The sequence below is a fragment of the Oncorhynchus mykiss genome, chromosome 2 (assembly GCF_057628025.1).
Source record: "Oncorhynchus mykiss isolate SJ-2025 chromosome 2, ASM5762802v1, whole genome shotgun sequence".
NCBI classification, from domain to species: domain Eukaryota; kingdom Metazoa; phylum Chordata; class Actinopteri; order Salmoniformes; family Salmonidae; genus Oncorhynchus; species Oncorhynchus mykiss.
This window is the reverse complement of record NC_143023.1, coordinates 63,872,990-63,900,659: the sequence shown is the minus strand read 5'-3', so window position 1 is coordinate 63,900,659 and position 27,670 is coordinate 63,872,990. Positions and strand designations below refer to the sequence as shown.

Genomic DNA, 27,670 nt, shown 5'->3' with positions numbered 1-27,670 from the left:
GTTGCTTATATACTTAATCCAAAGTAACCCCACTGTGTACCCTACCAAATGTCTTCCTCAACAAGGCAGCTTTTTCTTTTATCAGTTACGGACATTTTTAACCCACAACCAAAACTGAAATTTGAGTGGACTTCCTTCTTCAAGACAGCATGGTCACAAAATGGTTGCGTACAGAAATAAACCAACATCCCCCAACACTGTACAGCCTATACACACAAAGGCCCTTCCAAGTAGAACGCTCTCACTTGAACATGACAAAGGCGTGCCTTTATACATTTCCTGCATGTCCTCCCCTAATAAAGGGAAACTGACCAAAACTTTGGTTCCTAGCCTGTCACAATATTCTTCAGTTACACGATTGTAACTGATTGAAGTTTAGGTGAGGGTTATGGTGATGCCCATCCACCGTGGGACTCCTGTTAAGAGCAGGTGGAGGCAGAGATGCAGTTCAGTTTAAGAGTCTTTATAGATTCAGGTAATGGAGATGATACAGGGCAGAGAATGATTGACCGTCGTTGAAATGAGACTTGTCTTGAATGGAGACTTGGTTGGCTTTGTATAGAGTATGGTTTATCTAAAAGGAGACAGAAAGGTGCAAACAATAACGGACAATAACAGCAATGAACATACACAATTAATAGGCTGTTATTAATGGCAATAATCAATGAAAATATAAACGCAATAAGCATATAAATTGGTAACCCTATGCATAAATATAGCAGCAGTTAACAATGAATGGCCAGAAAGGGGGATCAATAGCATGCTGCAGCAGGCTAATTCATCAATGGCTACATAGCATAGCATGGCAAGTAAGTAAGCAAAATAAAGCTAACAAAAGTAGCAAGCATAGCAATAAAACAAGCCTAGTTAGCATTAACAGGTGTCCATTAACAGTACAAGTGCCAAGTACAACAGATCAATAGACTCAAAATGGCTGCTTGACTGTGCCCCTAGCATTTCACAGTCATTAGGAGCCAATATCAATTGTACAAAAAAAACTGGTGAGAGTCCTCTTCTTCTCCTCTTTTATACAAAATATAAAAGCAACATGTAAAGTGTGGGTCCCATGATTTATGAGCCTAAATAAAAGATAGCAGAAATGTTCCATATGCACAAAAAGCGTTTTTATCTAATTTTGTGCAGAAATGTGTTTACATCCCTGTTGGTGTGTTTACATCCCTGTTAGTGAGCATTTCTCCTTTGCCAAGATAATCCATCCACCTGACAGGTGTGGCATATCAAGAAGCTGATTAAACAGCATGATCATTACACAGGTGCACCTTGTGCTGGGGATACACCAGCCCCTCCAGTGGTTAGAGTGTTGGGCCAGTAACCGAAAGGTTGCTGGATCGAATCCCTGAGCTGACAAGGTAAAAATCTGTAATTTTGCCCCTGAGCAAGGCAGTTAACCCACTGTTCCCCGGGTGCCGAAGATGTGGATGTTGGTTAAGGCAGCCCCCCACACTTCTCTGATTCGGAGGGGTTGGGTAAAAAGTGGAAGACACATTTCAGTTGAAGGCATTCAGTTGTACAACTGACTAGGTATGCACCTTTCCCTTTCCACATCCGGCTTCTTCACCTATGGGATCGTCTGCGACCAGCCAACCGGACAGCTGATGAAACTGTGGGTTTGCACAACCAAAGAACTTCTGGACAATCTGTCAGAAACTGTCTCAGGGATGCTGGTCGTCCTCACTGGGGTCTTGACCTGACTGCAGTTTGTCTTCGTAACCTACTTCAGTGAGCAAATGCTCACCTTGGATGGCCACTGGCACGCTGGAGAAGTGTGATCTTCATGGATTATTCCCGGTTTCAACTGTAACTGTTAAATGGCAGACAGCGTGTATGGTGTCATGTGGGTGAGCGGTTTGCTGATGTCAAGGTTGTGAACAGAGTGCCCTATGGTGGCTGTAACGTTATGGTATGGGGAGGCATAAGCTAGGAACACAATTGCAATTTATTGATGGCGAATTGAATGCACAGAAATAACGTGATGAGATTCTAAGGCCCATTGTCGTGCCATTCATCCTCCACCATCACCTCATGTTTCAGCATGATAATGCACAGACCCATGTCGCAAGGATCTGTACACAATTCCTGGAAGCTAAAAATGTCCCAGTTCTTCCATGGCCTCTATACTCACCAGACATCTGTGACCAACAGATGTGTATTCCCAGTCATGTGAAATTCATAGATTAGGGCCTAATTTATTCATTTCAATTGACTGATTTCTTTATATGAACTGTAACTCAATAAAATTGTTTAAATTGTTGCATGTTGCGCTTATATTTTTGTTCAGTGCAAATATAGTTATACTACAGTATTTAGACCATAATATAGTAGTTTTTCATGTGGGTAACATGTTTGAACTGGGACAACAATGGAAATATATTTGTTAAACTTTTTTGTGTTGTTCTCGTTATTCTTTGCGGTTGTATTGTGTTTTTAAATCTTTAAATTAAATGTAATCAATCAAGGGATACTACAGTGTTGAGGATAGTATTCTACAGTATACTACAAAGTTCTATAGTAAGCACTATACTGTAAAGAAACAGCAGGGAGCAGGTCTTGAACCCTCGACCTTCGAGCCCGAGGTCTGGCGCTCCGTGCTTATAAACCCAGGGTCGTCACAATACTATGATTGGGGAACCTCAGAGGAAATCCAGCATCGACAAAGCTAGCAGATAGCAGTAAAGTTAGCTAACAATCCAATACCGATTTAAAAATTCAAAAGTAAACATGTGAATCAAGGGGTGCTTAAGCAATAAGGCCTGGGGGGGGGGGGGGGGGGATGTTGCACATGGCCAATATACCATGGCTAAGGGCTGTTCTTAAGCATGAAGCAACGTGGAGTGCCTGGATACAGTCTTTAGCCGTGGTAGCCAATCAGCATTAAGGGCTCGAACCACCCAGTTTATAATACAGTTTATACCATGGCATTGTTGAATATTCCTTTCTGAATGGCATTCTAGAGCGTGCATTATTTCCCTGTAACGCACTGTATATTTGCCCGGTAGAATTCAATGGCTATAGCTAATTTTTACATGTTTTGCTTGAGCTGCTTTTGACAGCAAAAGTCAGATTTTAAAACAGTATTGGTATTTTTGAATTCGATTTTCATACTAGCAAGCTAGGACTAATGGTTTGGTTAGCTACACTAGCAAGCTAGGACTAATGGTTTGGTTAGCTACACTAGCAAGCTAGGACTAATGGTTTGGTTAGCTACACTAGCAAGTCTGTTAGTTTACCACTGCAACTACTGTAGCTATCTAGTAAACTTCCTAGCTACTTCAGTGGATGTTGAACACATTTCTACCTGAAAATGAACACAAATGTGATCAATTAGAGCTGTGGTATGAAAGGGATAATCAACTCTGGGCTCTATGCATTCTCTGGAAAGTAATGCAACTCTGTGGAAGGTCCGTTCCACTCTGCTCGTGCTTTGTGGAAAACTCACCTTCCATGTAGTTAATTATTTTCCATAGAATGGTTAGGCCCTCGTTGATTATCCCTTAGTTGTTGTATAGTATTCTACACAGTATACTAAAACACTCTAAAGTAATTACTACATGATTAAGGGCAGTGGTGGAAAAAGTACGCAAATATCACACTTGAGTAAAAGTAAAGATACCAATAGAAAAAAACTCAAGTGAAAGTGAAAGTCACCCAGTAAAATATTACTTGAGTAGAAGTCTTAAAGTATTTGGTTTTAAATATACTTACGTATCAAAACTAAATGTAATTGAGAAAATATTCTTAAGTGTCAAAAGTAAGAGTTAAAGTATAAATAATTTCAAATTCCTTATATTAAGCAAACCAGACTGCACAATTTGTCTTTCCTTTTATTGACGGCTAGCCAGGGACACACTCCAACACACAGGAATAATTTACAAACAAAGCATTTGTGTTTAGTGCGTCCGCCAGATCAGAGGCAGTAGAGATGACCAGGGATGTTCTCTTGATAAGTGTGTGAATTGGACCATTTTCCTGTCCAGCTAAGCATTCAAAATGTAACAAATACTTTTGGGTGTCAGGGAAAATGTATGGAGTAAAATAGGGAAGTAAAAGTTCAAATAATCAAAAATATAAATAGTAAAGTAAAGTACAGATACCCCCCAAAACGACTTAAGTAGAACTTAAAAGTATTTTTACTTAAGTACTTTACACCACTGATCAAGAGATCAAGGCATCAGTGGCAGTCGGTGTCGGTTATGATGAGAGAGGATGATTTTTTAATTTTAATGAGCATGACCTTATTTCTATTAGCTACAGCATATTGGATGACTGGCATTAATATTCCATTCACCCAGTTCAATGTAACATCGATAGGTTTAGGCAACTACATGATACTCAAATTTGCCCTATACCCATCATGAGGTTGCTACAACCTAGCCGACAAATGAAAGTTTACAATGTAGGTGCACAGGTTGATATAATTTATTTTGTAATCAAGGTGACAGACAGCGACACATTGAATACCGTCTTGCACACCCTTGCCTACATCTAGCTGATGCATACTCATTAGTCCAACAGTTGCAAATAAGAGTTTCTATTAGACAAATTCAGTTATGTTTATCTCCGTTTCATTCCTGTTTGCTTCTGCTTAAGATACATTTTTCAACCGAATCGGCGGAATGAATACACCCCTGATCATCTGCAAACCCAGTTCACTTTCATAGCAGCATCATCACTTTGCTCATTGTATAATTCCTTCTCGCTCTTCTCTTCTCCTCTCACCTTATCCCTTCGCTTGTGGACTTCAGTTCACAACGCAAAAGCTGTCTGTGACCAGGCAAAAAAAACTTTCCAAGCCAAACCTTCATACCATAACCACTAACTGCTACACTCAGCCTACATTGTTGTCAGCATATTAGCTAACGTCATAGTCAACATACAGTAGCTACTAGTCATAGTCAACATAGCTACTAGAACTAGCACGTTAGTAAACCCGCTACAGTCATGCAGTACAGTGTACAGTGTGCAGCAACACAGACGGGCCCTAGTGGCAATAAATTAATAAAACCAAAAGTTTTCACTGACTTGGAAGAGTTCCAGTGTTGGATAGCCATAGCCAGCTAGCTAACATAGCAACCCTCTCTATTTTAGATGGGTGTTTTGAGTAGGCTAAACTAGCTAGCTGCATTCACTAGCTAAGTAAGTGAAAGTGAAAAAAATACAATGAAATATATCTCTCTCTCTCTCCCTCTCTCCCCCTCTTACTTCTCCTTCATTTTTGAATAAACATTTTTTCAACTATTTTCTTTCTCTCTCTTTGACTCAGCTACTCACCACATTTTATACACTGCAGTGTTAGCTAGCTGTAGCTTATGCTTTCAGAACTAGATTCATCCTCTGATCCTTTGATTGGGTGGACAACATGTTAGTTCATGCTGCAAGAGCTCTGATAGGTTTGAGGACGTCCTCCGGAAGTTGTCGTAGTTACTGAGTAAGTCTATGGAAGGGGGTGAAAACCATAAGCCAGAAACTAGCTGTCCTCCTGCCACACCATGGTGCTACCCCAGAGAGTGCTGTTGAGGCTACTGTAGACCTTCATTGCAAAACACTGTTTTAATCAATTATTTGGTGACGTGAATATATTTTGTAGAGTTTTATCTAAAAAAGATAACTGTTTTAATGTTTCACTATTTAAATGTTTCAGAAATTCACTGAGGATGGTCCTCGCCTTCCTCCTGTTAGGAGCCTCCACTGCAAGTGATAATACAGTGTGTTATCTATAACGCTAAAGCTTTGACGGGAATTTAACGCACCGCCTCGACACTTAGGCTACATCACAATAAAGAGAAGAAAGATCATTTTGATGGTGTTCATTTTTTTGCGGAATTAAAAATGTGTATAATTTAATACAGTTGAAATGTTTACAAATTAGATGCGCTGAAATCAAACTTCTGAAAATACACACTTGGATTATAGTGATATAATGTTTGATCTCACAAACAATGTAAAGGTGTGTTTAGATAGGTGTAATCTAGAGCCAAGCGTGTTGATTTTTAATCAGAGGTATCCTGCTATTGATACATTTGGCGAGTTATACACGAGAATGTGACAACAACAGGCAGTCCAGACAGCACAGTGAGTGCAGGTAGGGTGGACAGAGCAGGTAGGCTAGACAGAGCGGGAGGGTAGACAGAGCAGGTAGGGTAGACAGAGCAGGTAGGCTAGACAGAGCGGGTAGAGTAGACAGAGCAGGTAGGGTAGACGGAGCGGGTAGGCTAGACAGAGCGGGTAGAGTAGACAGAGCAGGTAGGGTAGACAGAGCGGGAGGGTAGACAGAGCAGGTAGGGTAGACAGAGCAGGTAGGGTAGACTTAGCAGGTAGGGTAGACATAGACAGAGCAGGTAGGGCATACAGAGCAGGTAGGGTGGACAGAGCAGGGAGGGTAGACAGAGCAGGTAGGGTGGACAGAGCAGGGAGGGTAGACAGAGCAGGTAGGGTAGACAGAGCAGGTAGGGTAGACGGAGCGGGTAGGGTAGACGGAGCGGGTAGGGTAGACGGAGCAGGGAGGGTAGACGGAGCAGGGAGGGTAGACGGAGCAGGGAGGGTAGACAAAGCAGGTAGGTAGACGGAGTAGGGAGGGTAGACGGAGCAGGGAGGGTAGACGGAGCAGGTAGGGTAGACAGAGCAGGTAGGGTAGACAGAGCAGGGAGGGTAGACAGAGCAGGTTGGGTAGACAGAGCAGGGAGGGTAGACAGAGCAAATGTTTGGTGTTTGCAGCCCTGCTCCACCCCTCTATTCTTTATTGATTCATATATGCAAATACACCTGCAATATTTAGCAAATTAAGCACATATAATTGTCTATATTTTAACACGAAATGTACAAAATAATACCTGATACAATAATAAAGTGTGTAGTATGTTCTAAGAAAATGTCACGTCCTGACCTTAGTTCCTTTTTTTATGTCTCTATTTTAGGTTGATCAGGGCGTGAGTTGGGGTGGGCATTCTATGTTTTGTTCTATGTTTGTATTTCTATGTGTTTGGCCTGGTATGGTTCCCAATCACAGGCAGTTGTCAATCGTTGTCTCTGATTGAGAACCATACTTAGGCAGCCTGGTTTTGCCCTTGAGTTGTGGGTAGTTGTTTTCTGTCTCTGTCTCTGTAACAGACAGGACTGTTTCGTTTGTTCCGTTTTGTTATATTTGTTCTAGTGTTCGGTGTAATTAAAAGATCATGAACATGTACCACGCTGCACCTTGGTCCTCTCCTTCTTTCACCTACGACAGCCGTTACAGAAAAAAGTTTAATACCTGAATTCCCACCAAAATCCCTGAACTCCATTCATGCGCCAGAAAAATGTTTTATGTGCTATAATTTAGTCAATATCTGATGGATTATAAAAATATTAAAATTTGGGCTATCTTCATCCATTGTCCAACTGTTGTATTTATTATAATTGTTTTAACACTTCATTGCTACTGTCTTGATTGGAATTGTTTTAACACTTCATTGCTACTGTCTTGATTGGAATTGTTTTAACACTTCATTGCTACTGTCTTGATTGGAATTGTTTTAACACTTCATTGCTATTGTCTTGATTGGAATTGTTGCTTCATAGTTATGTTTTGAGCTTTGTTGTGAATCTATGGCAAATACTCTCCATATTCCAACTTTTAGCTGTCTGTCTTTATCCAACTTAGTTATCTACTCTTCAACCTATCTTTGGTAACACTGGGCAGCCATTGTGAATATAACCAAGTTATTGTTTCCAATACGACAACCGTGCCAAGGAAGCACATCTGCTGTATGAGAGAGCTTCCAACTCTCAATTCATTATTAATACTGAATCTCATCTGGGTCAAGGCACAGGAAATGTAATTACTTTGTAATGCCCACATGTCATCATTTCCTAAAGTGCTGTCAGGAAAATAAAGTAATTCAAACATGTGGCCATGCAGCCAAAAATAAACAACAATGCAAACAGCCTCTTATGACAATGACAGAGAGAGTAGGCAGATGGAGGATGCATAGCCTGCCGTTCACTTGGGAACTCACCCACTCTCTATAATCTTGGCAACTAGCAATACAAATATCAAAAAGGCTACAGCATTAAGCAATCATAGTCAGTGTTGGTAGCTACTTCAGGGTATTTGTGTTTGAAACTAGCTTGGGGAATTGCTATTCTCGGCCCCCAGTGCTCCTTTCAGCTCCTATGGGATATTATACTGTAACCTGATACTGTACAAGCCTCGTAGTGACAGTTCTCCTTGACTGTTACATAAATCACTTCTAATACTAGACTTGTTGTGATTATACAATCTTCATTTGTCCTGTGCAGGAGCCATGACAATTGACTTGTCTGGAAAACATGTATTTGAATAATTGGGATAAGACATATGATTTCAAGTCTGGAAAACATGTATTTGAATAATTGGGATAAGGCATATGATTTCAAGTCTGGAAAACATGTATTTGAAGAATTGGGATAAGGCATATGATTTCAAGCCTGAAGCATTCCAAGTCTGGCATTATCCAAAATGGTGAGAGATCATATAAATACAGACAATGTTCCTATTGCTAAGATACATTCATTCACAGTATGGTGAGTTATTAATAAGCCTATGGACTTGTTACCTACAAGCTTCAAGTTTACAATACAGCTCAATGGAAAGTACAAATCCTGATTTTGCAGTGGAACACTCGATATTGGTCTGATTTATATTTCTTGGTGCCATCTAGTGAGCATGGAGGGGAATTACAGAGATTTGACCAATATATTAGTAGAAGTACTGGATCAGAACATGTGGCGTCACTGTGGTTCCACTGAGTCTGGGGAGAGTTGATACTTTGGTCTTATGTACACGGAACAAAAATATAAATGCAACATATAAAGTGTTGGTCCTGCTATTTCATGATCTGAAATAAAAAAATCCCCAAAATGTTCCATATGCACAAAAAGCTTATTTCTCTCATATTTTGTGTTTACATTTGTTTACATCCCTTTTAGTGAGCATTTCTCCTTTACCAAGATAATCCATCCACCTGAGAGGTGTGTCTTGTGCTGGGGAAAATAAAAGGCCTCTAAAATGTGCAGTTTTGTCAAACAACACAATGCCACTGATGTCTCGAGTTTTGAGGGAGCGTGCAATTGGAATGCTGACTGCAGGAATGTCCAACAGAGCTGTTGCCAGATAATATGATTGTTAATTGATCTACCATAAGCCGCCTCCAACGTTGTTTCAGAGAATTTGGAAGTACATCCAACCGGCCGTACAACCACAGACCACGTGCACCACGCCAGCCCAGGACCTCCACATCCGACTCCTTCATCTGCGGGATCATCTGAGGAGGAGGCGGGTGTTGCTGTCTGTAATAAAGCCCCTTTGGAGCAGAAAAAATAAATTCTGATTGGCTTGGTCTGGCTCCCCAGTGGGTGGACCTGACTCCAAAGTGGGTGGGCCAATGCCCTCTCAGACCCACCCATGGCTGCACCCCTGCCCAGTCGTTTGAGAACTCCATAGATTAGGGCCTAATTTATTTATTTCAATTGACTGATTTCCTTCTATGAACTGTAACTCAGTAAAATCTTTGAAATTATTACATGTTGCATTTACATTTTTTGTTCAGTATATATTCTACATTCAGCCATATATATTTTATGACATCTAGTTTTTCAGTTTAGAGAGAGTGTAAACCTAAGAATAAAAGTGTTAGATTTACACACCTTACTCAAGAAAGTATTTTGAATCAGTTCCTATTGGGCCAAACATAATCTCCCGGAATCACAATTAAAACAATCTGTAAACACATCCAACGAGTTTGTTGAGTCACAAGCTTGATTGATGTAGTCATTGCGGGCTCGGAATATGGGCCAAATACTATATTTCTGACTACTTTAACCCTCTACTGCACATCGTTGCCATCAGGTAACAGAAAACCTGTTTACTCCTCACACAACCCCATATTATTTTTAAAAAATCCTACACATGACAATATGTGATGACATGTCTTTAAACAATCCAATGAGGTGCAGAAGTTGGTATGATGTATCAATTAAGGGATGGGACCTTCTTTCAGGAAGCAGAGCAACATAAGCGCATGGTGTGAGTGAAGGGTAAGATACATTGCTCTAAAGAAGCATATTTCATTTCATATATATTTCAAATATGTCGTTTTCCTGTTGCCTCAGGACAATGTTGTGCAGTTAGGCAGCTTTTTTGTTGCCTCAGGACAATGTTGTGCAGTTAGGCAGCTTTTTTGTTGCCTCAGGACAACGTTGTGCAGTTAGGCAGCTTTTTTGTTGCCTCAGGACAATGTTGTGCAGTTAGGCAGCTTTTTTGTTGCCTCAGGACAACGTTGTGCAGTTAGGCAGCTTTTTTGTTGCCTCAGGGCAATGTTGTGCAGTTAGGCAGCTTTTTTGTTGCCTCAGGACAATGTTGTGCAGTTAGGCAGCTTTTTTGTTGCCTCAGGACAACGTTGTGCAGTTAGGCAGCTTTTTTGTTGCCTCAGGACAATGTTGTGCAGTTAGGCAGCTTTTTTGTTGGCTCAGGACAATGTTGTGCAGTTAGGCAGCTTTTTTGTTGCCTCAGGACAATGTTGTGCAGTTAGGCAGCTTTTTTGTTGGCTCAGGACAATGTTGTGCAGTTAGGCAGCTTTTTTGTTGCCTCAGGACAATGTTGTGCAGTTAGGCAGCTTTTTTGTTGCCTCAGGACAACGTTGTGCAGTTAGGCAGCTTTTTTGTTGCCTCAGGACAATGTTGTGCAGTTAGGCAGCTTTTTTGTTGCCTCAGGACAATGTTGTGCAGTTAGGCAGCTTTTTTGTTGCCTCAGGACAATGTTGTGCAGTTAGGCAGCTTTTTTGTTGCCTCAGGACAATGTTGTGCAGTTAGGCAGCTTTTTTGTTGCCTCAGGACAATGTTGTGCAGTTAGGCAGCTTTTTTGTTGGCTCAGGGCAACGTTGTTCATTTCAGTTCAGTTTTAGGGCAATGTCATTCTCAATGATGAACATGTAATTTGATGTAAAATGATGGCTTGGTCAATATCTTTGCCAAAATATCCACTGACATTCACATGCAATGGACACAGCGACATTCTATGGGCGAAAGGATCCTAATGGAGCAGTTAGGATCACCCTCTGATAGTGAGGACAGTGAGCTGGAGGACAGTGAGCTGGAGGACAGTGACAGCGAGGAAGAATCAGGTTTGAGAGGCAGTGCAATACTAGTTTATGCCCCCAACTTGTATTTCCTTATTTAAAAAAAAAAACATCTTTATTTAACCAGGTAGGCTGTTTATGAAAACAGTGCTTGTTTCTATTATATTTCACTTAATAAATGTTTCCTGAAAATATCAAATTTTCACTGGTGTTTCAGTAACCTGATGGCACAGTGTTGAGGCAACACACTGGGTGAGTGGGTAAAAGTGACCCTTTATATTATTGCTACATTATCAGTCTGATGAGGCAGCCTTAGTCTCATCGCCATTTTAAAAGGTATTTAATTTGTATTTTTAATGAAGTTAATAGTAAAGGTACAGTATACACATGTGGGGTTTGGATCAAGTGCACTAGTCGATTGCAATGCATAGCTATCTACCAGTGTAGATGTTCCTGACCTTAACTGTTTGCTACCGTATTGGTTGCTCAGGTTTAAGCAAGGTGTGTTGAGTTAGATAACCAGCGTGCAATTCAGCCATGCTTTCAGTCTCCCTGAGTCGTAGCTCTAATCATGCTCTATTTGATGTAGCTCTGTCTTTTAAACTAAAGTTTACTTGACTAAATATGGTCATTTAAACAAATGAATGCAATTAACTTAAATCATGTTTTCCATAGTGTTACCTGGTCTAATAAACAACGTAAAGTTATTCTAATGAAATGCTCTTTCTCATTGGTTAATAAGTGTGGGCGGGTTCGAGGAGCAAAGGTATATATGCTGTGCTCAGGTTGACCACCATTTTGCAATGTGCTCCATAGCAGTTTGTTTGTTTTGTCCCGTATGTATAGGCAGTTGATTTAGGCTATTCCCAATAAGGAGAGCGTTAGGTTCTGTTTAGAGCTGGAAAGGGGTAATTCCTTGTTATGCTGTTTAGCATTTAGGCCTTGTCTTAGCTGCAGCAGGAACCCCATTGAGGGGCTGAGCTTTAGACTCGCTGTCATTTTTGTCCGTTTTTGTATCCTGAATGTTGGTGCTAAGGAGACAAGCCATGTATCCTGAAACCCTGCATCTGTAATAAATTCAAGCATTGTTTTTGTACAATCATGGCTCCCAACTATCACCTCCTTTGGCTATTCTGGGTCTACAATCAGAAAGACTTCATCTTCCAAAAAATCATATGTAATTGTTTTTCCATTTAAAACCTAAATGTGTGCAGTAGAGGTTAAGTGGATTTGGCCAAATACTTATGACTTCTTCAAATGAGGGGGGACTAGATACATAAAGGGCTTTCATTTTTAAACAGTAAAACAGATATTGATTTTTTTAATTTTTAATTTACATTCAAATTAAAGGTACTGTCGCCTCATGAAACATTTTATATCAATTCCAAAATGCTGTAGTATAGAGCCAAATCAAAAAACGTAGCTTCACGCTCCAAATAAATACGGACGGGAGTGTATACCTACTCCACAAAAGCTGTAAACCCAGGGCTAACATGTGCAGACTTTATGGAGATGGAGAGAACATCAAACAAATAATGGGTTGAGTTCTCCCACAGCTTTATGCACTGTCAGATTCAAACACTCTGCTATGAGGTCTGCAGCTCACCCAGTGTTTCACTTTTTTTTTTTTTCACTTTCTGAGTGCATATCAAGAAGGGGACTGCGGCTCATAGACCACATCGGTGTTGTTTTAGAATAAGGGGTGCTGTAGATCTGCGGGTGTTGCTAATCTGTCTGTCTGGATAATGGGCTCAGGGAGAGAGCAGAGGGATCAGAGAGAGTTTCATCGAGAGCCAACGGACTGAAGCTACAGAGACGACTTGCAAACAGACATGCAGCCGGACAACTACAACCCCTGACATCTGGACCGAGCTGAAAGAACTAAGAGACATGGTGGTGGAATGGAGAACAGAGCTGAGGAACACAGAAGCCAGACTGAAGGACAGTGAGGACCAGGCGGAGGAGCAACGACTTTAGCTTAGGCTGACCAAGGAGGATGTGGAGGAGCTGAAGACAGGAAATGCAGCCCAAGCTGATGAACTGTCAGCTATGGAGGCCAGAGTGACAGCCAGTGAGAGTGGGAACACAGCCTTGAAGGCCAGAGTCACAGTCAGTGAGAGGGAGGTGGAGGAGCTAAAGGCAGAGAGCCCAGTCAGACCAAAGGTGGCCTTCTCTGCTAGTTGGGCTAATTTAGGACAAGTAGGACCATTCAATAATTAATATTGGTATACAGTAGAGTCTTCAATGGCATGACCTACAACCCAACTGCAAGCATCTTCACAGCACCAGTGAAAAAAGTATACTACTTCAGATGTACAGCCCATGATTACCACACTATACATGATATGACCGTTTTCCTCCACCACAATAATCAGAACGTTCTGGATAATTCTATATATGATTCTAATGGATAGGATGCACGTGTGTCTAATACATTGTCTTTAGAGTTGGAGGAGGGCGATGTGGTCTCAATACGTCTCCCCAAAGACCACGGAGTCCATTGCAATGGTTCCCAAACCACGTTCAGTGGCTTCCTACTCTGCCCTATGTGAGGGTTGACCATACTGTACTGCTGCAATGAACCGCTGTAGCAAAAAGCTTTCTGATGTGAGCAATTCTGGGGATAAGATGTTCCTTCATAATCACTAAGAAGCCATTTAAAAAGAATACTGGTGGTTGTGTTCTTTTCTTGAAGGGTGAATGTCTTCAGAGCATTGAGTCGATTGATTTCCCCGGTGTCTTTATTCCAACTTCCATACATTTTTACCCCATTCAGTTGGAGAAACCCGCTGGATACAGACTTAATTATGGTGATTGTGAAGCGGAATGCTTCAGCGGCTGTGACGATGATGTCCGGTCCTTAGACTCGTGAATGACAGTCATGAGAGTCTGAGGAGACATGAGCCTTATGTCATTGGGACGTTCTGGGACTACAGCAGATAGACGACACACAGACACGCACACACAGACACGCACACACAGACACACACACGCAAGCAATATTTGTCAGACCATGAGACATCCTGAAAATTGGTCCTCTCACAAAATCGTCTGTAGCGTCCGAACAGTTTGGCCTACAAACTATTATGACTCTTCTATGGGGTTACAGCAGATAGGCACACACACACACACACACACACACACATATCAGAAGCTGCTACTTACTGTCTGTAATAGTGACTCATATCAGGTCACATATCAGTCACATCAGGGTGTGCATGGCTGAGCTCCCTGCATGGTAAGCTCAAACAAATTACATTGTTCTTTGTTTACTATAATAACACATTACCAGTGACAGTAACGCTAATTATATGTACATTCAATTCAGTCAAAACAATGAAACCACACATTTCAGTATTTACCTACTAGGCACAAAGTGGTTGAATAAACGTTGTTTCAATGTCCTTTGTCAACATATTGTGATGAGGAATTTACGCGGGGAATACATTGGATTTGAAAAAGTAATCAACTGTTGTTTTGAGGGTGACATTTCAACCAAAGGATTATGTCATCATGCTAACCAAATTTCAACATAGACAAACCTTGCATAAAATATGTTGAAATGGTGACTTTCAGATCACCAGCAATAGGCTGGGCAGGTCCTCCTACTGGAGAATTGATCTACTGTATCTACAGATACCATCTGGTCTCCCATTCAGGTTTTAACTAAGCCCAGCCCTGATACTATATTTGTCCCTGACTACTACCAATGAGCTATCTTGAGAGTGACCATTGAGAGATCACCACTTAAAAACAAAACAGATTCACTGTTGCAAAGTAATTCCAAAGGGTAGGGTATAACAAGAGCAAATGAAATGTGACCATACTTTCTCACTCATATATCGTCAATGATGCTATTTTGTATAGCATTTGGGAAGTCATCAACAGCTTTTGTTTCAATTCAACACAGAATTCATCTAAAAATAGACAACACAATAGGGTTTCAAGCTCTGGTTGATTTCAAATGTAATGATATTTAACGATATTGCTTGTGGTTGTCAACACAGACAAATGTCAACATTTGAAACATCTGCCTGGATAGTTCCATCTGTGCAACTGACTTAGTCTGTCTTTAATTCCAGTTTGTCTACATATTAATAATTGATGTGTTGGATTTACGTCTCCATCTCAACCAAGAATGTAAGTTAAAGAATAGGACTAAATCACATCAAACTTTATTTAAAGCACATTTCAAGTTAGATTTGTGTCACGCCCTGACCATAGTTTACTTTGTATTTTCTATGTTTTGATTGGTCAGGGTGTGATCTGAGTGGGCATTCTATGTTTCATGTCTTGTTTGTCTATTTCTATGTTCAGCCTGATATGGTTCTCAGTCAGAGGCAGGTGTTCATTATTGTCTCTGATTGGGAACCATATTTAGGTAGCCTGGGGTTCACTGTGTGTTTGTGGGTGATTGTTCCTGTCTATGTGTTTTTTTCACCAGATAGGCTGTTTAGGTTTTCGTTACGTTTTGTTTTGTAGTATTGAATTGGAGATTCGTGTTTCGTATTAATAAACATGGATCGTAAACCACACGCTGCATTTTGGTCCGACTCTCCTTCTCACGAAGAAAACCGTTACAGAATCACCCACCACCAACGGACCAAGCAGCGTGTCAACAGGCAGCAACAGCAGCGTAAAGAGGAATGGACATGGGAGGACGTTTTAGATGGCAAGGGCTGTTACACTTGGGAGGAGATACTGGCTGGAAGAGATCGCCTCCCATGGGAACAGGTGGAGGCACTTAGGAGAGCAGAGGCAGCCGGAGAGAGGAGCCGGCGATATGAGGGAACACGGCTGGCAAGGAAGCCCGAGAGGCAGCCCCAAAAATTTATTGGGGGGGGGCTAACAGGGAGTATGGCTACGCCAGGTAGGAGACCTGGGCAGACTCCCTGTGCTTACCGGGGGGCTAGAGAGACCGGACAGGCACCGTGTTATGCAGTGGTGCGCACGGTGTCTCCAGTGCGGGTGCATAGCCCGGTGCGGTATATTCCAGCTCCGCGTGTCGGCCGGGCTAGATTGAGCGTCGAGCCTAATGCCATGAAGCCGGCTCTACGCAGCTGGTCCCCAGTGCGTCTCCTTGGGCCGGTTTACATGGCACCAGCCTTGCGCTCGGTTTCTCCGGTTCGCCTGCATAGTCCAGTGCGGGCTATTCCACCTCGCCGCACTGGCAGGGCGACCGTGAGCATTCAACCAGGTAAGGTTGGGCAGGCTCGGTGCTCAAGAGCTCCAGTGCGCCTGCACGGTCCGGTTTTTCCAGTACCACCTCCACACCCCAGCCCTCCGGTAGCAGCTCCCCGCACCAGGCTTCCTGTGCGTGTCCTCGGCCCAGTACCACCAGTGCCAGCACCACGCATCAGGCCTACAGTGCGCCTCGCCTGTCCAGCGCTGCCAGAGCCTCCCTTCTCTTCAGCGCTGTCGGAGTCTCCCGCCTGTTTAGCGCTGTTAGAGCCTGCCTTCTCTACAGCGCTGCCGGAGTCTCCCGCCTGTTCAGAACTGCCAGTTAGCATAGAGCTGCCAGTTAGCATAGAGCTGCCAGTTAGCATAGAGCTGCCAGTTAGCATAGAGCTGCCAGTTAGCATAGAGCTGCCAGTTAGCATAGAGCTGCCAGTTAGCAAGGAGCTGCCAGTCTGCAAGGAGCTGCCAGTCTGCAAGGAGCTGCCAGTCTGCATAGAGCTGCCAGTCTGCATGGAGCTGCCAGTCTGCAAGGAGCCGCCAGAGCTGCCAGTCTGCAGGATGCCGCCAAAGCTGCCAGTCTGCAAGGAGCCGCCAGAGCTGCCAGTCTGCAAGGAGCCGCCAGAGCTGCCAGTTAGCATGGAGCAGCCAGGGCCGTCAGTCAGTATGGAGCAGCCAGGGCCGCCAGTCAGCATGGAGCAGCCAGGGCCGCCAGTCAGCATGGAGCAGCCAGGGCCGCCAGTCAGCATGGAGCAGCCAGTCAGCATGGAGCAGCCAGTCAGCATGGAGCAGCCAGAGCAGCCAGTCAGCATGGAGCAGCCAGAGCTGCCAGTCAGCATGGAGCAGCCAGTCAGCATGGAGCAGCCAGGGCCGCCAGTCAGCATGGAGCAGCCAGTCAGCATGGAGCAGCCAGTCAGCATGGAGCAGCCAGAGCAGCCAGTCAGCATGGAGCAGCCAGAGCTGCCAGTCAGCATGGAGCAGCCAGTCAGCATGGAGCAGCCAGAGTTGCCAGTCAGCATGGAGCAGCCAGTCAGCATGGAGCAGCCAGAGCTACCAGTCATCATGGAGCAGCCAGAGCAGTCTGCCAGCATGGAGCAGCCAGAGCTGTCAGTCAGCATGGAGCAGCCAGAGCAGCCAGTCTGGGTCGACCAGTCTCTTCCAGATCTGCCAGTCGTCCAGACTCTTCCAGATCTGCCAGTCGTCCAGACTCTTCCAGATCTGCCAGTCGACCAGACTCTTCCAGATCTGCCAGTCGACCAGACTCTTCCAGATCTGCCAGTCGACCAGACTCTTCCAGATCTGCCAGTCGACCAGACTCTTCCAGATCTGCCAGTCGACCAGACTCTTCCAGATCTGCCAGTCGACCAGACTCTTCCAGATCTGCCAGTCGTCCAGATTCTCCCAGATCCGCCAGTCAGCCAGGATCTTCCGGATCCGCCAGTCAGCCAGGATCTTCCAGAACCGCCAGCCAGCCAGGATCTGCCGGATCTAACCACCTGCCTGAGCTTCTTCTCAGTGCTGAGCTTCTTCTCAGTGCTGAGCTTCCTCTCAGGGCTGAGCTACCCATCTGTCCCGAGTTACCTCTGTCCCGAGCTGTCCCTCTGTCCCATGTTATCATTGTGGTGGGTAACCTATTTAGGGACGTTTAGGAGGGGGATTAAAACTGTCATGGAGTGGGGTCCACGTCCAGCGCCAGAGCCGCCACCGCGGACAGATGCCCACCCAGACCCTCCCCTATAGGTTCAGGTTTTGCGGCCGGAGTCCGCACCTTGGGGGGGGGGTACTGTCACGCCCTGACCATAGTTTACTTTGTATTTTCTATGTTTTGATTGGTCAGGGTGTGATCTGAGTGGGCATTCTATGTTTCATGTCTTGTTTGTCTATTTCTATGTTCAGCCTGATATGGTTCTCAGTCAGAGGCAGGTGTTCATTATTGTCTCTGATTGGGAACCATATTTAGGTAGCCTGGGGTTCACTGTGTGTTTGTGGGTGATTGTTCCTGTCTATGTGTTTTTTTCACCAGATAGGCTGTTTAGGTTTTCGTTACGTTTTGTTTTGTAGTATTGAATTGGAGATTCGTGTTTCGTATTAATAAACATGGATCGTAAACCACACGCTGCATTTTGGTCCGACTCTCCTTCTCACGAAGAAAACCGTTACAATTTGATTTAGTCCTATTTCTGTCTTTGATTTTTGGTTGAGCTGGAGACGTGAAATCAGCATATAAGTCATTAATTTGACATTACTGTAACTATAAATATCTTCTTATGTAACCGTGTACTTTTAATGTAATCTCAACTGGAATCCGGGTCATTTGGTTCTGCTATTAGATGAAGGACAGTGACACCACATTCATCTGTTGTATAAATAAACTAAACATCTGACATTGTATTCCTATTTGAACTTTGCTTTTAAATGGTTGAAGGCGCGGTGATAGACATTTGGGTGACAACTAAACCAAAATCAGACATAGTTTTTTTGCACTGGAATTTGGCTGTGCTTTTTAGATGGTTGAAAGCATAGTGAGAACATACTGAACATGTGTCCAACTTTTATCTAAATTAATCTAACTCTAACACCTGTTTGAGTGGGTGAATATAGGTTGTCATGTCATTGATCAACGTCTCAACCAGATATTACCCAATTATCCCCGTTGAAATAACGTGGTGTGCCCACTGGGTATTCAGAGTGGGGTTATATTTGATATATCTCTTTCTCGTTGTCTTGCTATATATTACAGACTGTCATAGCTTTGCTTGGCAGTGTTCCTGCAGTGCAGTGCCTGCCTGCCTCCCATCATCTGGGTTCCATTGTGTGGGTGTGCACAGAGCTGGCTCTGAATGGGCTTGACCATTCATCCTCCACGCTGAAGCTCATTAGAACTCTATAGAAGCACAATTGTGAGCCTCACATTAGACACTTCCTCGCTGCTGCCACAGACACCACACAAAGTGCCAGTTTGCTGCTAAGCTAAGCGCATTGTCTTCTGATTCATAGAGTCTGGCCCTCCATTCATGATATTAAGTTCGAGTGGTGGAATATCAATTGAGTGTGTAATGGCCCGGTATCTTTTTAAGAGGCCAGGGACAGAAAGGACCTCAGCTGGTCTGCACAGTGCTGGATCTCAACAGGACCATTGTGGAGCTCTGAATGGGGGACCCCACTTTTTCCCTCCAATAGAAAGTAGAATGGACATCAAATAAATTCACATGAACTTGCTTTCAGGGTATTTTCAAGAACTGCATTCCCAATGGCTCAATTATACCTCCCTCCCTTGGAATGCTACCTACGGAATCTGGCCCGTTAACAAGTTGTGAATCCCAACGATGCTTTTCATACCAAATATCAAGTCTTACAAGATTACAAGCCATGCACAATCCGTTTGTTTATAAGCGTAGTCAAAATCATCAAGGAAATAACCCTCTTTGGTACAGAGCTGAAATGGAAATGGAACAAGCCAAAGAAACATACATGTTACATCCCCAGCTTCTCAAATGACACCTCTCTTACACAAACAACATAGCACTCCTCTTGCAGCCATTATCCTAAGCGCTGCAGTGTGCTTTATGAAGGTAATACTTTGCTTTAGCAGTATCTATTTATGTGGAGATTAATTGTCTCACACTGCTGCCTGTGGCTCAGCCTATGCTTCAACGTGTCATGAACAAATGGCTCCCTTCCGCACCAGACAAAAGCCTATGGCTGTATCACAAACAGCAGCCCATGTGGAGCATGTAAACCCGCATTAGGTACACACAGAGGTAGATAGCACAGCCTGAGCCCACTAACACCCCTCACACGAGACACCGCAGTCGCTTTCTCCACTAGTCTGGTGAATATAAAACCTCAAATTTGATTACAAGCAACCTTTGGCTCCCTGGTGGCCAGACAATGGGCCCGGCTGTCTGGAGCAATTTCCATGCCCAGCATGAGGTGTCCCCCGAACCGTGCACCCCCCCCCTCGCCCTGCCCGGACATGCTTGTTTACTGTCCCCCAATGTTGTTTCATTTCAGTCGGCCTCCTTTTCCCCAGCTCCTCTATTATGAGGCTGAGTATCATTAGCAGGAGCAGTCAGATCAGGGTTACATGGTTACACGTGACGCCAGCCACCCATTGGCTAATATATACCACACGCAACCTCACTGTGTTTGTGTGTCTGTAGGCTTCAACTGTGCCTCTGAAAATCAATGAATGTATAACAACAGGTCTGGGTTTGAGTCCCAGTTTGGCTACTCCTGAATTCGCCGCAATATTATATACAGTGATAAACTGCAGCCGCTTGTCTAATTCTACTTACATAACCACTTCATTTGATCTTTGATATTTCAACTCCACAGTACAGTAGGAGTGGAGTCTATAGTTTTGATCTCTTACCAAGTCTCTCCCTTCCGTCCACATCAGAACCTGGCGTTAACTGCTGTAGATCCTTCACATACAGTACTGTATCAGCTTTGTGCATATTTCTGTCAAGCTGGACGGTAAGTCTTTTTAAAACAGACAGAATCTGGCAATCTCGGGCAGAGTAATTTTCTATCTTAAGCAGGAACCAATAGGCCTGTCAAATATGTGAGTGACAAGCCATAGTGGAGTGGTCCAAATAGTCACTGAAAAGAGGAGGGAAGTGGCTGGAGAATAGCACTTAGGCCATTACTGAGGCAATCTGAAAGAGGTATTAATTGGTTTGAGTTCATGGAGTCAGAAGTTGAATATGAATGACCTGATGAGTCTGACATTTGACTAGAAAACAAAGGGGAAAAAAAATGTCATTTAAATGTCTTGGATATTTCAGTTCTATGTCACACTTGGACAGTATTACACCATCAGGATAATTATACAATTATTGACTTTTGAAAAATGTATTAATGAGAACGCAATGTGCAGAATCACATTCTATGTGGGCATTAGCTTTTTTCTAGTTGGTCATCGCGCAACAAACTTAACACAAACGGTGACCTAGATCAGACCAAACCAAATACTATTATTGTGCACTGTGTGAACGAAGCTGCAACTATTTAATTGCCTCCATGCCTTTCTATGGGACACAATGGGTGCTCTGAAGGTGGCTGCAGAAAATAGAAAACTATTTACTGCAAGACTGAGAAATACATTTGGTCCACGTTAAACTTTGGCCAGCAGTCCATTGTCTCGGGTGTCTATCATTTAATAGGCAAGTTGACATAATGAATGGAGACGGACACACCTTCTGCCACTCCAGAACGGGCCCAGTCTTATCTGAATTGAGAATCACATTAGAGCCTCTTAGCCAATCGCACGGCAGCCCCGGAGCAAACTGCAGACCCTGGAGAAGAGAAGGAGAGCAGAGAAGAAGAGAGTTTAGAGAGAACTTTTGTTTTCCTGGGACTTTAATGAAGTTGGCCCTGGTTAGTCTTGGAGGGATTATAGCTCAGACTGGAGTCACTTGTGTTACTTGGCCCTGTGACTGCTGTGCTGTGAGGTGAGTGAGGGCACTTTCCTTAGGGTCACATGAAGGGGATGATCGCAGGGCAGAAGCAGAGCGGGAAGAAGACCATGAATATGGCGACAGTTTCACCTACTCACCCAGGCTTTGGGAGATCAGGGAAGAGCTTCCTCATCGACAATCTGCTGCGCTCGGCGGGGCCATCCTCTTCCTCATCCTCGCCCAACTCAGATGGACCAACAGGTGGGTTCTTCAGGGGTCCACTGACCGGCCACCACAGGAGAACCTGGGGCCCTCAGCATGTTGTCTACGAGGGCCAGAGTCAGAACTGTAAACGAGTCAAAGACAGGGGGCTCCCTCCTCGGTCACACTCAGGTAAAAGCCTCATATGATACAAAACATCATGATGAGTATTATGTGTGCTATTCTATCATACTATTGATTGTGAGATCTAGCCTGTAGACATTTGAAACCACACTTGGGGAAAATGCACGTTATTTTTCTTTCATGCGTTCAGTTCAGATATAATATTTATTTTTCTGAACATAATATCAGATAAAAATGTATACACTGTACTGGCTTTATCTTAATTTGCTTTATTTTTTCTAAATATAATTATATTACTAAAACATTAGAAATTGTATTCATCAAAACGTTTACAGAAGAATGCTCATGTTTAAGATCTATTCTAAGAAATAAGACATAACATAGCACTACACATGTAAAACATTGTATTATTCACAGTCAAAGTAGAATATTAAAACGGTAATCAACAGTTGAAACAATAACAAAGAAATGTCCCCACCCTTGTTTTGGTAAATAGCTGAGGGATAGGTCTGGAGAAATGTAACCACTCTCAAATTCCTAGACAGGGCTATGGATGCAAGAACTAACCGTCCATGCTATCAAATCATAGTTTTAACCATTTATTGAGGCTATATAGTGCTTTGTTTACAAAGATTTGACTTAAACAAGCTTATATTTTGTTTTCTGATGGGGTACAACAGCTGAACTAAGCTCATGAGACATATATAATATTCTTAAAGAATCATTGAGCGTGTATCATTAATTTACAAGTCCAAAAATGGATGTAGCAAACTACAGATTGCCCCTTTAATGACCGTATAACCAGATGCTGATATGTTCTACCACATTTCATTTCACTACAGCCATTCATTTATTTTTAATACATTTCATTTCCAGACGATAATCATTTGGCTACTCAAAACATGATGTATGTAATTGTTTTTACACTGAGTGGATGGTTTAGCAGAAAAATATACTTCCACCGCAGTTCATTCATGGATTTTCACCTGCCAGCATTTATTGTACATTTACAGTGTAATTTCACGAAACTCCCTCCCTCCCTCCTCTCTACAGGCCTGTTGAGCAATGTGTTTCTACGAGGCCCTCAGTATCTGCTGGCCGCAGTGTGCTGTGGTGGGTCCAGCCCTCCGTCTGTCTTCTCCGGTGAGTGTTTCATGCTTCATCAGCGATGCCTCAGCTCCTCTCTAAGCATTAACAGCAGGGTCTCCCATATTCTCTACGGCTAATTACTGATGCAATGCCAGGGAGCTAATTCTCCACTCAACTCTCTGCACTGCTATTCATGACCATTCACAGCTATTTAGACCCAGAGGGTGGGGTGGGGAGGAGGTTATGGAGCGGTGGTGTGTGTGTGTGGGGGGGGGGGGGGGGGCGTAGAGGCCCCCATTTGCACTCATATAGATACACACACCGACTCACTCAAATATGCAGAGTTAATAAACATTTTGTCTCGGTCAGATTAGGACTGTAATGATCAATGAGATGCCACTGTAACAGTCTGTTATTGGTCTCTGTGTGACATTTTTATTGCCTCTCAGTAGCATTGAGCTCAGACTCAGCAAAAAAGGAACGTTTGGCTGATAGTTGATCCTACTGTGATAATTGGTCCAGTGTGAGGAAACTGTTTATGATCCTTGCCAAATGAGGGGATTGTTTGTGTTTATAATGAGGCTCTTAAGATGATTTCCTGTAGCTGATTATCTGAAAAATGCACATCAAACCAGAATCTATATCCCCTGGAATATGAATCTGAATTATATTATGTAATTGCATTGGTTGTGAAGTCTGTATGAACCTTTTCATAGGGAAAGTCTCATTATGTGGACAATATCGATTTATCCTAACTTCTGTCAGGGTTGTGATGCTAGTTGCTAAGTCCTGTGACTTCTGACAAGTGAGGCAGCAAATAGCATCCCTCAGTAAATACCCCCTGGTCCCTCTTAGTGGGCTGACACTTTCCCACAGTGCCCAGCAACAGGACAATGCCATGCCCGGCCGTGACCAATCGGCACTTTCACTCCACCATCCACACGCGACCCCGCTGCAATTTTTCCCCGCAGCAATGAATTCTGAAAACACAGCCATTCCTCTGCAGAAAGGGGGCTGTGCCCGGGAACAGCCCCCTCACCCTTTGTGTGGCCAAAGAACCCCGTTTCCCGACTCCCTCCTTTCTCCTGTCACCTCACTCTCATTCCTGCCCATTTAAAGTTCCCTTAATGGGACATAAAGAACTCAATGAAAGTGACTTTTATAGACTTATTCGAGCTCATCTTCCCATAGAACCGGGCCCATACCTGCAAGAGAAAAGATTTAGTGAGGAGCGCTGAGCCAGCAAGAGTAGTGGCCTTTCAACGAACAGTCTCTTTTGTGGTGGGTCCCTCAGGGTTGTGAGCTCAGACCAAGGGGGCAGACACACACGTAGCCCCCGGGAGTGACCTGTTAATCGTCCGTTTAAGTGGAAGCCATTGAGGCCCAATGGAGGCCTGAGGAGCATGTCTAAACCAGTTACTCGCTCCCCCGAGGTGGTCTGTGTGCAGATTTGTCGTACAGATTAAAAAGGCATTGCTCAATGGTATTTGGTCAATTGTTCCACTTGACTTTTGTTGTGCGTGCACCTGTGAGTGAGGCAGCGTGGGATTGCTCCTCAGAGTTCACCAAATCCCTTTCTCCCCGGTGAAAACGGGTCTCCATTCTCTCTTTAGTCACCCCCATTTTGTTAAATTAGACAGATTGACGCAAGTGGAGAGTAAGCGTGTATAAGATTGGCTACAGTAGATGGGCACAATCCATGTAGATAGTGAGTCAGGAAGTGAGCCATTTAGGGGATGAGTAAGTCTGCCTTTTATCATCAGTATGAGGATATATTCAGTGCTTTGGACTGGACTGGACATGATAAACCAGAATGATGCTGCAGATCATTTCCCCATTTATTATTTGGATGATTTTCTCATTCGGTCCGCTTGATATGGAAATATAATACATTTATTTTCTTATTCGAATGCATGCTTGTTATTGACCTTATTTAAGTTAGAACCATTTCCATATTCAATAATAGGTACTTGTCTCTAGTAGTGCAATGTGCCATTGCCTTCCTGCAACAGAGAATATAATCAATCAATGCAAATGAGTTAACTCATCCATAACCCTGTGCCATTTCCCCTTCAGGTTATTATTAGAAGGAATAAAAACATTAATATGAATGATTTTGACCTCTGACCTTCCAGAGGGAGCCAACATTCCCATGTGGTCCCCGGATACGAGCCCCAAATCCCGGCGAGGGATCCTGAGGAGGGCGGTGTTCTCTGAGGAACAGAGGAAGGAGCTGGAGAAAACGTTCAAGAGACAGAAGTATATCAGCAAGACAGACAGGAACAAACTGGCAGCAGATCTCAGCCTGAAGGAGTCTCAGGTAGGATACCATATAACTCCTGTCTAGGTCGGTGCCCATAACAACCTCCTTTTACATCCCATGCTACATTATAGACCTTCTCATCTCGCCTCTTCATTGCATGCAAACACATATTATTTGGATGCTCCAGCCTAGATTTAGTAAATATCTAGAGTCACTTCTATTGTAAGTGTTCCTCATCTTAAAATGCTATTACAGTACGGCTTTCACTACTGTGATAATTGCAAGTAGATCAAATAGATCATGCTCTCTGCTGTATCATAGACTTAGATTTGACTAAACAACATGAATGGCACCTCAGTCTGAACCTCTCACTGACCTGTGTGTCTACTGTAGGTGAAGATCTGGTTCCAGAACCGGAGGATGAAGTGGAGGAACTGTAAGGAGAAGGAGGCCCACAGCGGCCGCTCCCCCATGGAGGAGCTCATGTCCCGGGGCTGCAAACAGGAAGAGGAGGCACCAGAGAGCACGGGCACGGCATTAGACAGATCATCATCGCAGCAGTGGGACAGGGAGACAGGAGTTACCATAGAGAAAGAGCCATGCAAGAAACGTGTGACTTTGATACAGCCAATGAGTCTGCACAGACACACTATGACCTCTGACCCCTGAGAGGATGAAAGACTGAGAGAAACCACTGGGCAAAAACTGGTTGAATCAACGTTGTCTCCACATCATTTCAACAAAAAATGATACATGATGTTGAATCAACGTGGAAACTGATTGGATTGGAAAAAAGTCATCAACATAAGGCAACTGAGTCTTTTTTTTTATCCAACGTTTTACCTAAATCCAACGGCATGGTAACATTTTTTGTTGATTTCACATTGAATTCATGTTAGTTGACAACTCAACCAAATGTAAACCAAACCTAGAAGTTTAAATGACGTCTGTGCCCAGTGGGAAGATGAGGGTCAGTGTTGTGAGGCATGATTGAAAAGGGACTGTCTGAGCATTGGATAAAACGACTAACACTCCATAACAATAAAATACTCGTCATTTTAATATTGTGTGGGTTGCTATTGTGTAGCAACATTTTGTAGACTGACTAAAAGTGTTTTTGGAAAGTGTTTTTGAATGATCAATACAAAAACAAAACATTTATTAGACCATACGTTGTATATTAACACACATTGAAGGTTAGTCATCTGCACACAACCATAAATGCTTTAACATGTAATATTGTTTTCAGAATGTTTGTTTTACTCCTAACTGGAAAAAAAAATCTGTAAATAAAATATTAATTAAATGCTGATTTCTTCATTCCATGTTAATATTCAAGATGCTGAGCATCCCATAGTAATACAAGACAAACTTAATAAGTTAGTCTTTTTAATATTTACAAAAATACAGTTCATCAATAAAAATAGTGCTTTTAAGAAACACAGAATTAAACAGAACAGAAATGTGCTATTTGTTAAGTATTAATCGCAAACTATTAACATCAAACAAACCAGGTAAATATTGACTCTTTGCATCAACTTCATTTAATTGTCAATAAAAGCCTTAAAAGACACTTATGAAATGCTTGTAATTAAACTTCAGTATTCCATAGTAACATCTGACAAAAATATCTAAAGACACTGAAGCAGCAAACTTTGTGGAAATTAATATTTGGCGTTCTCTAAACTTTTGGCCACGACTGTAGTTCTTAATTCACTTTGTTAAACAGTGCCGCTCACTCAATAGGCCTGTTGGGAAGTTGATAACTTGGCAGCCTAGTAACAGATTAGTCTTCTCTTTTCAGCAGGAGCCATTTGCTTTCCAACCTGTTGTATTTGATTGTATTTGAACCGATTGTATTTGAACTATTGCAAAAGGCCTGTTTTGGCTGCATGCTGTTCACTCACGCATTCCTGACTGTAGGCTTGCCTTGTGATTGAGCTACACACAATCCACAGCTAGACATTTTTTATAAACTATAGCTTGATCCTCTATGGTTATATTGTAGACTTACTCTTGGCGTAGCATTCTGAATTATTTCATTTATTTCTGAACACACATAACTTGGCAGATGTATTTCAATTTACCACGGATGCTGCAGCTCCTCCAGCACACTTCCCGCCGCTATGATTCTATGAGGAAATAAATGAAGTACAACACTGGAGAGGTGAGAGTTGCAGGCTCATGTCTATCAGAGCCGAGAGAGGGAGAGATCATATAAAGTTCATGTCATTTTGGTTCTTTGAGAGATACAGGCACGCTTCTCCCTCTCACAACAGCAATGT

General features: G+C 43.0%; 1 protein-coding gene and 1 pseudogene across 1 annotated transcript; both read left to right on the top strand.

The window, feature by feature from the left end:
• The first annotated feature begins 11,068 nt into the window (after positions 1-11,068).
• On the top strand, positions 11,069-13,663 carry LOC110501774 (uncharacterized; annotated as a pseudogene).
• A 7,964-nt stretch (positions 13,664-21,627) lies between these two features.
• LOC110501772 (homeobox protein DBX2) lies at positions 21,628-26,691 on the top strand. Its single transcript, XM_036952866.2, has 4 exons — positions 21,628-22,081; positions 23,087-23,176; positions 25,258-25,442; positions 25,779-26,691. Exons 1-4 carry the CDS (start codon positions 21,772-21,774, stop codon positions 26,052-26,054), a joined length of 861 nt encoding a protein of 286 aa, XP_036808761.1. The 5' UTR covers positions 21,628-21,771; the 3' UTR covers positions 26,055-26,691.
• Positions 26,692-27,670: the final 979 nt, after the last annotated feature.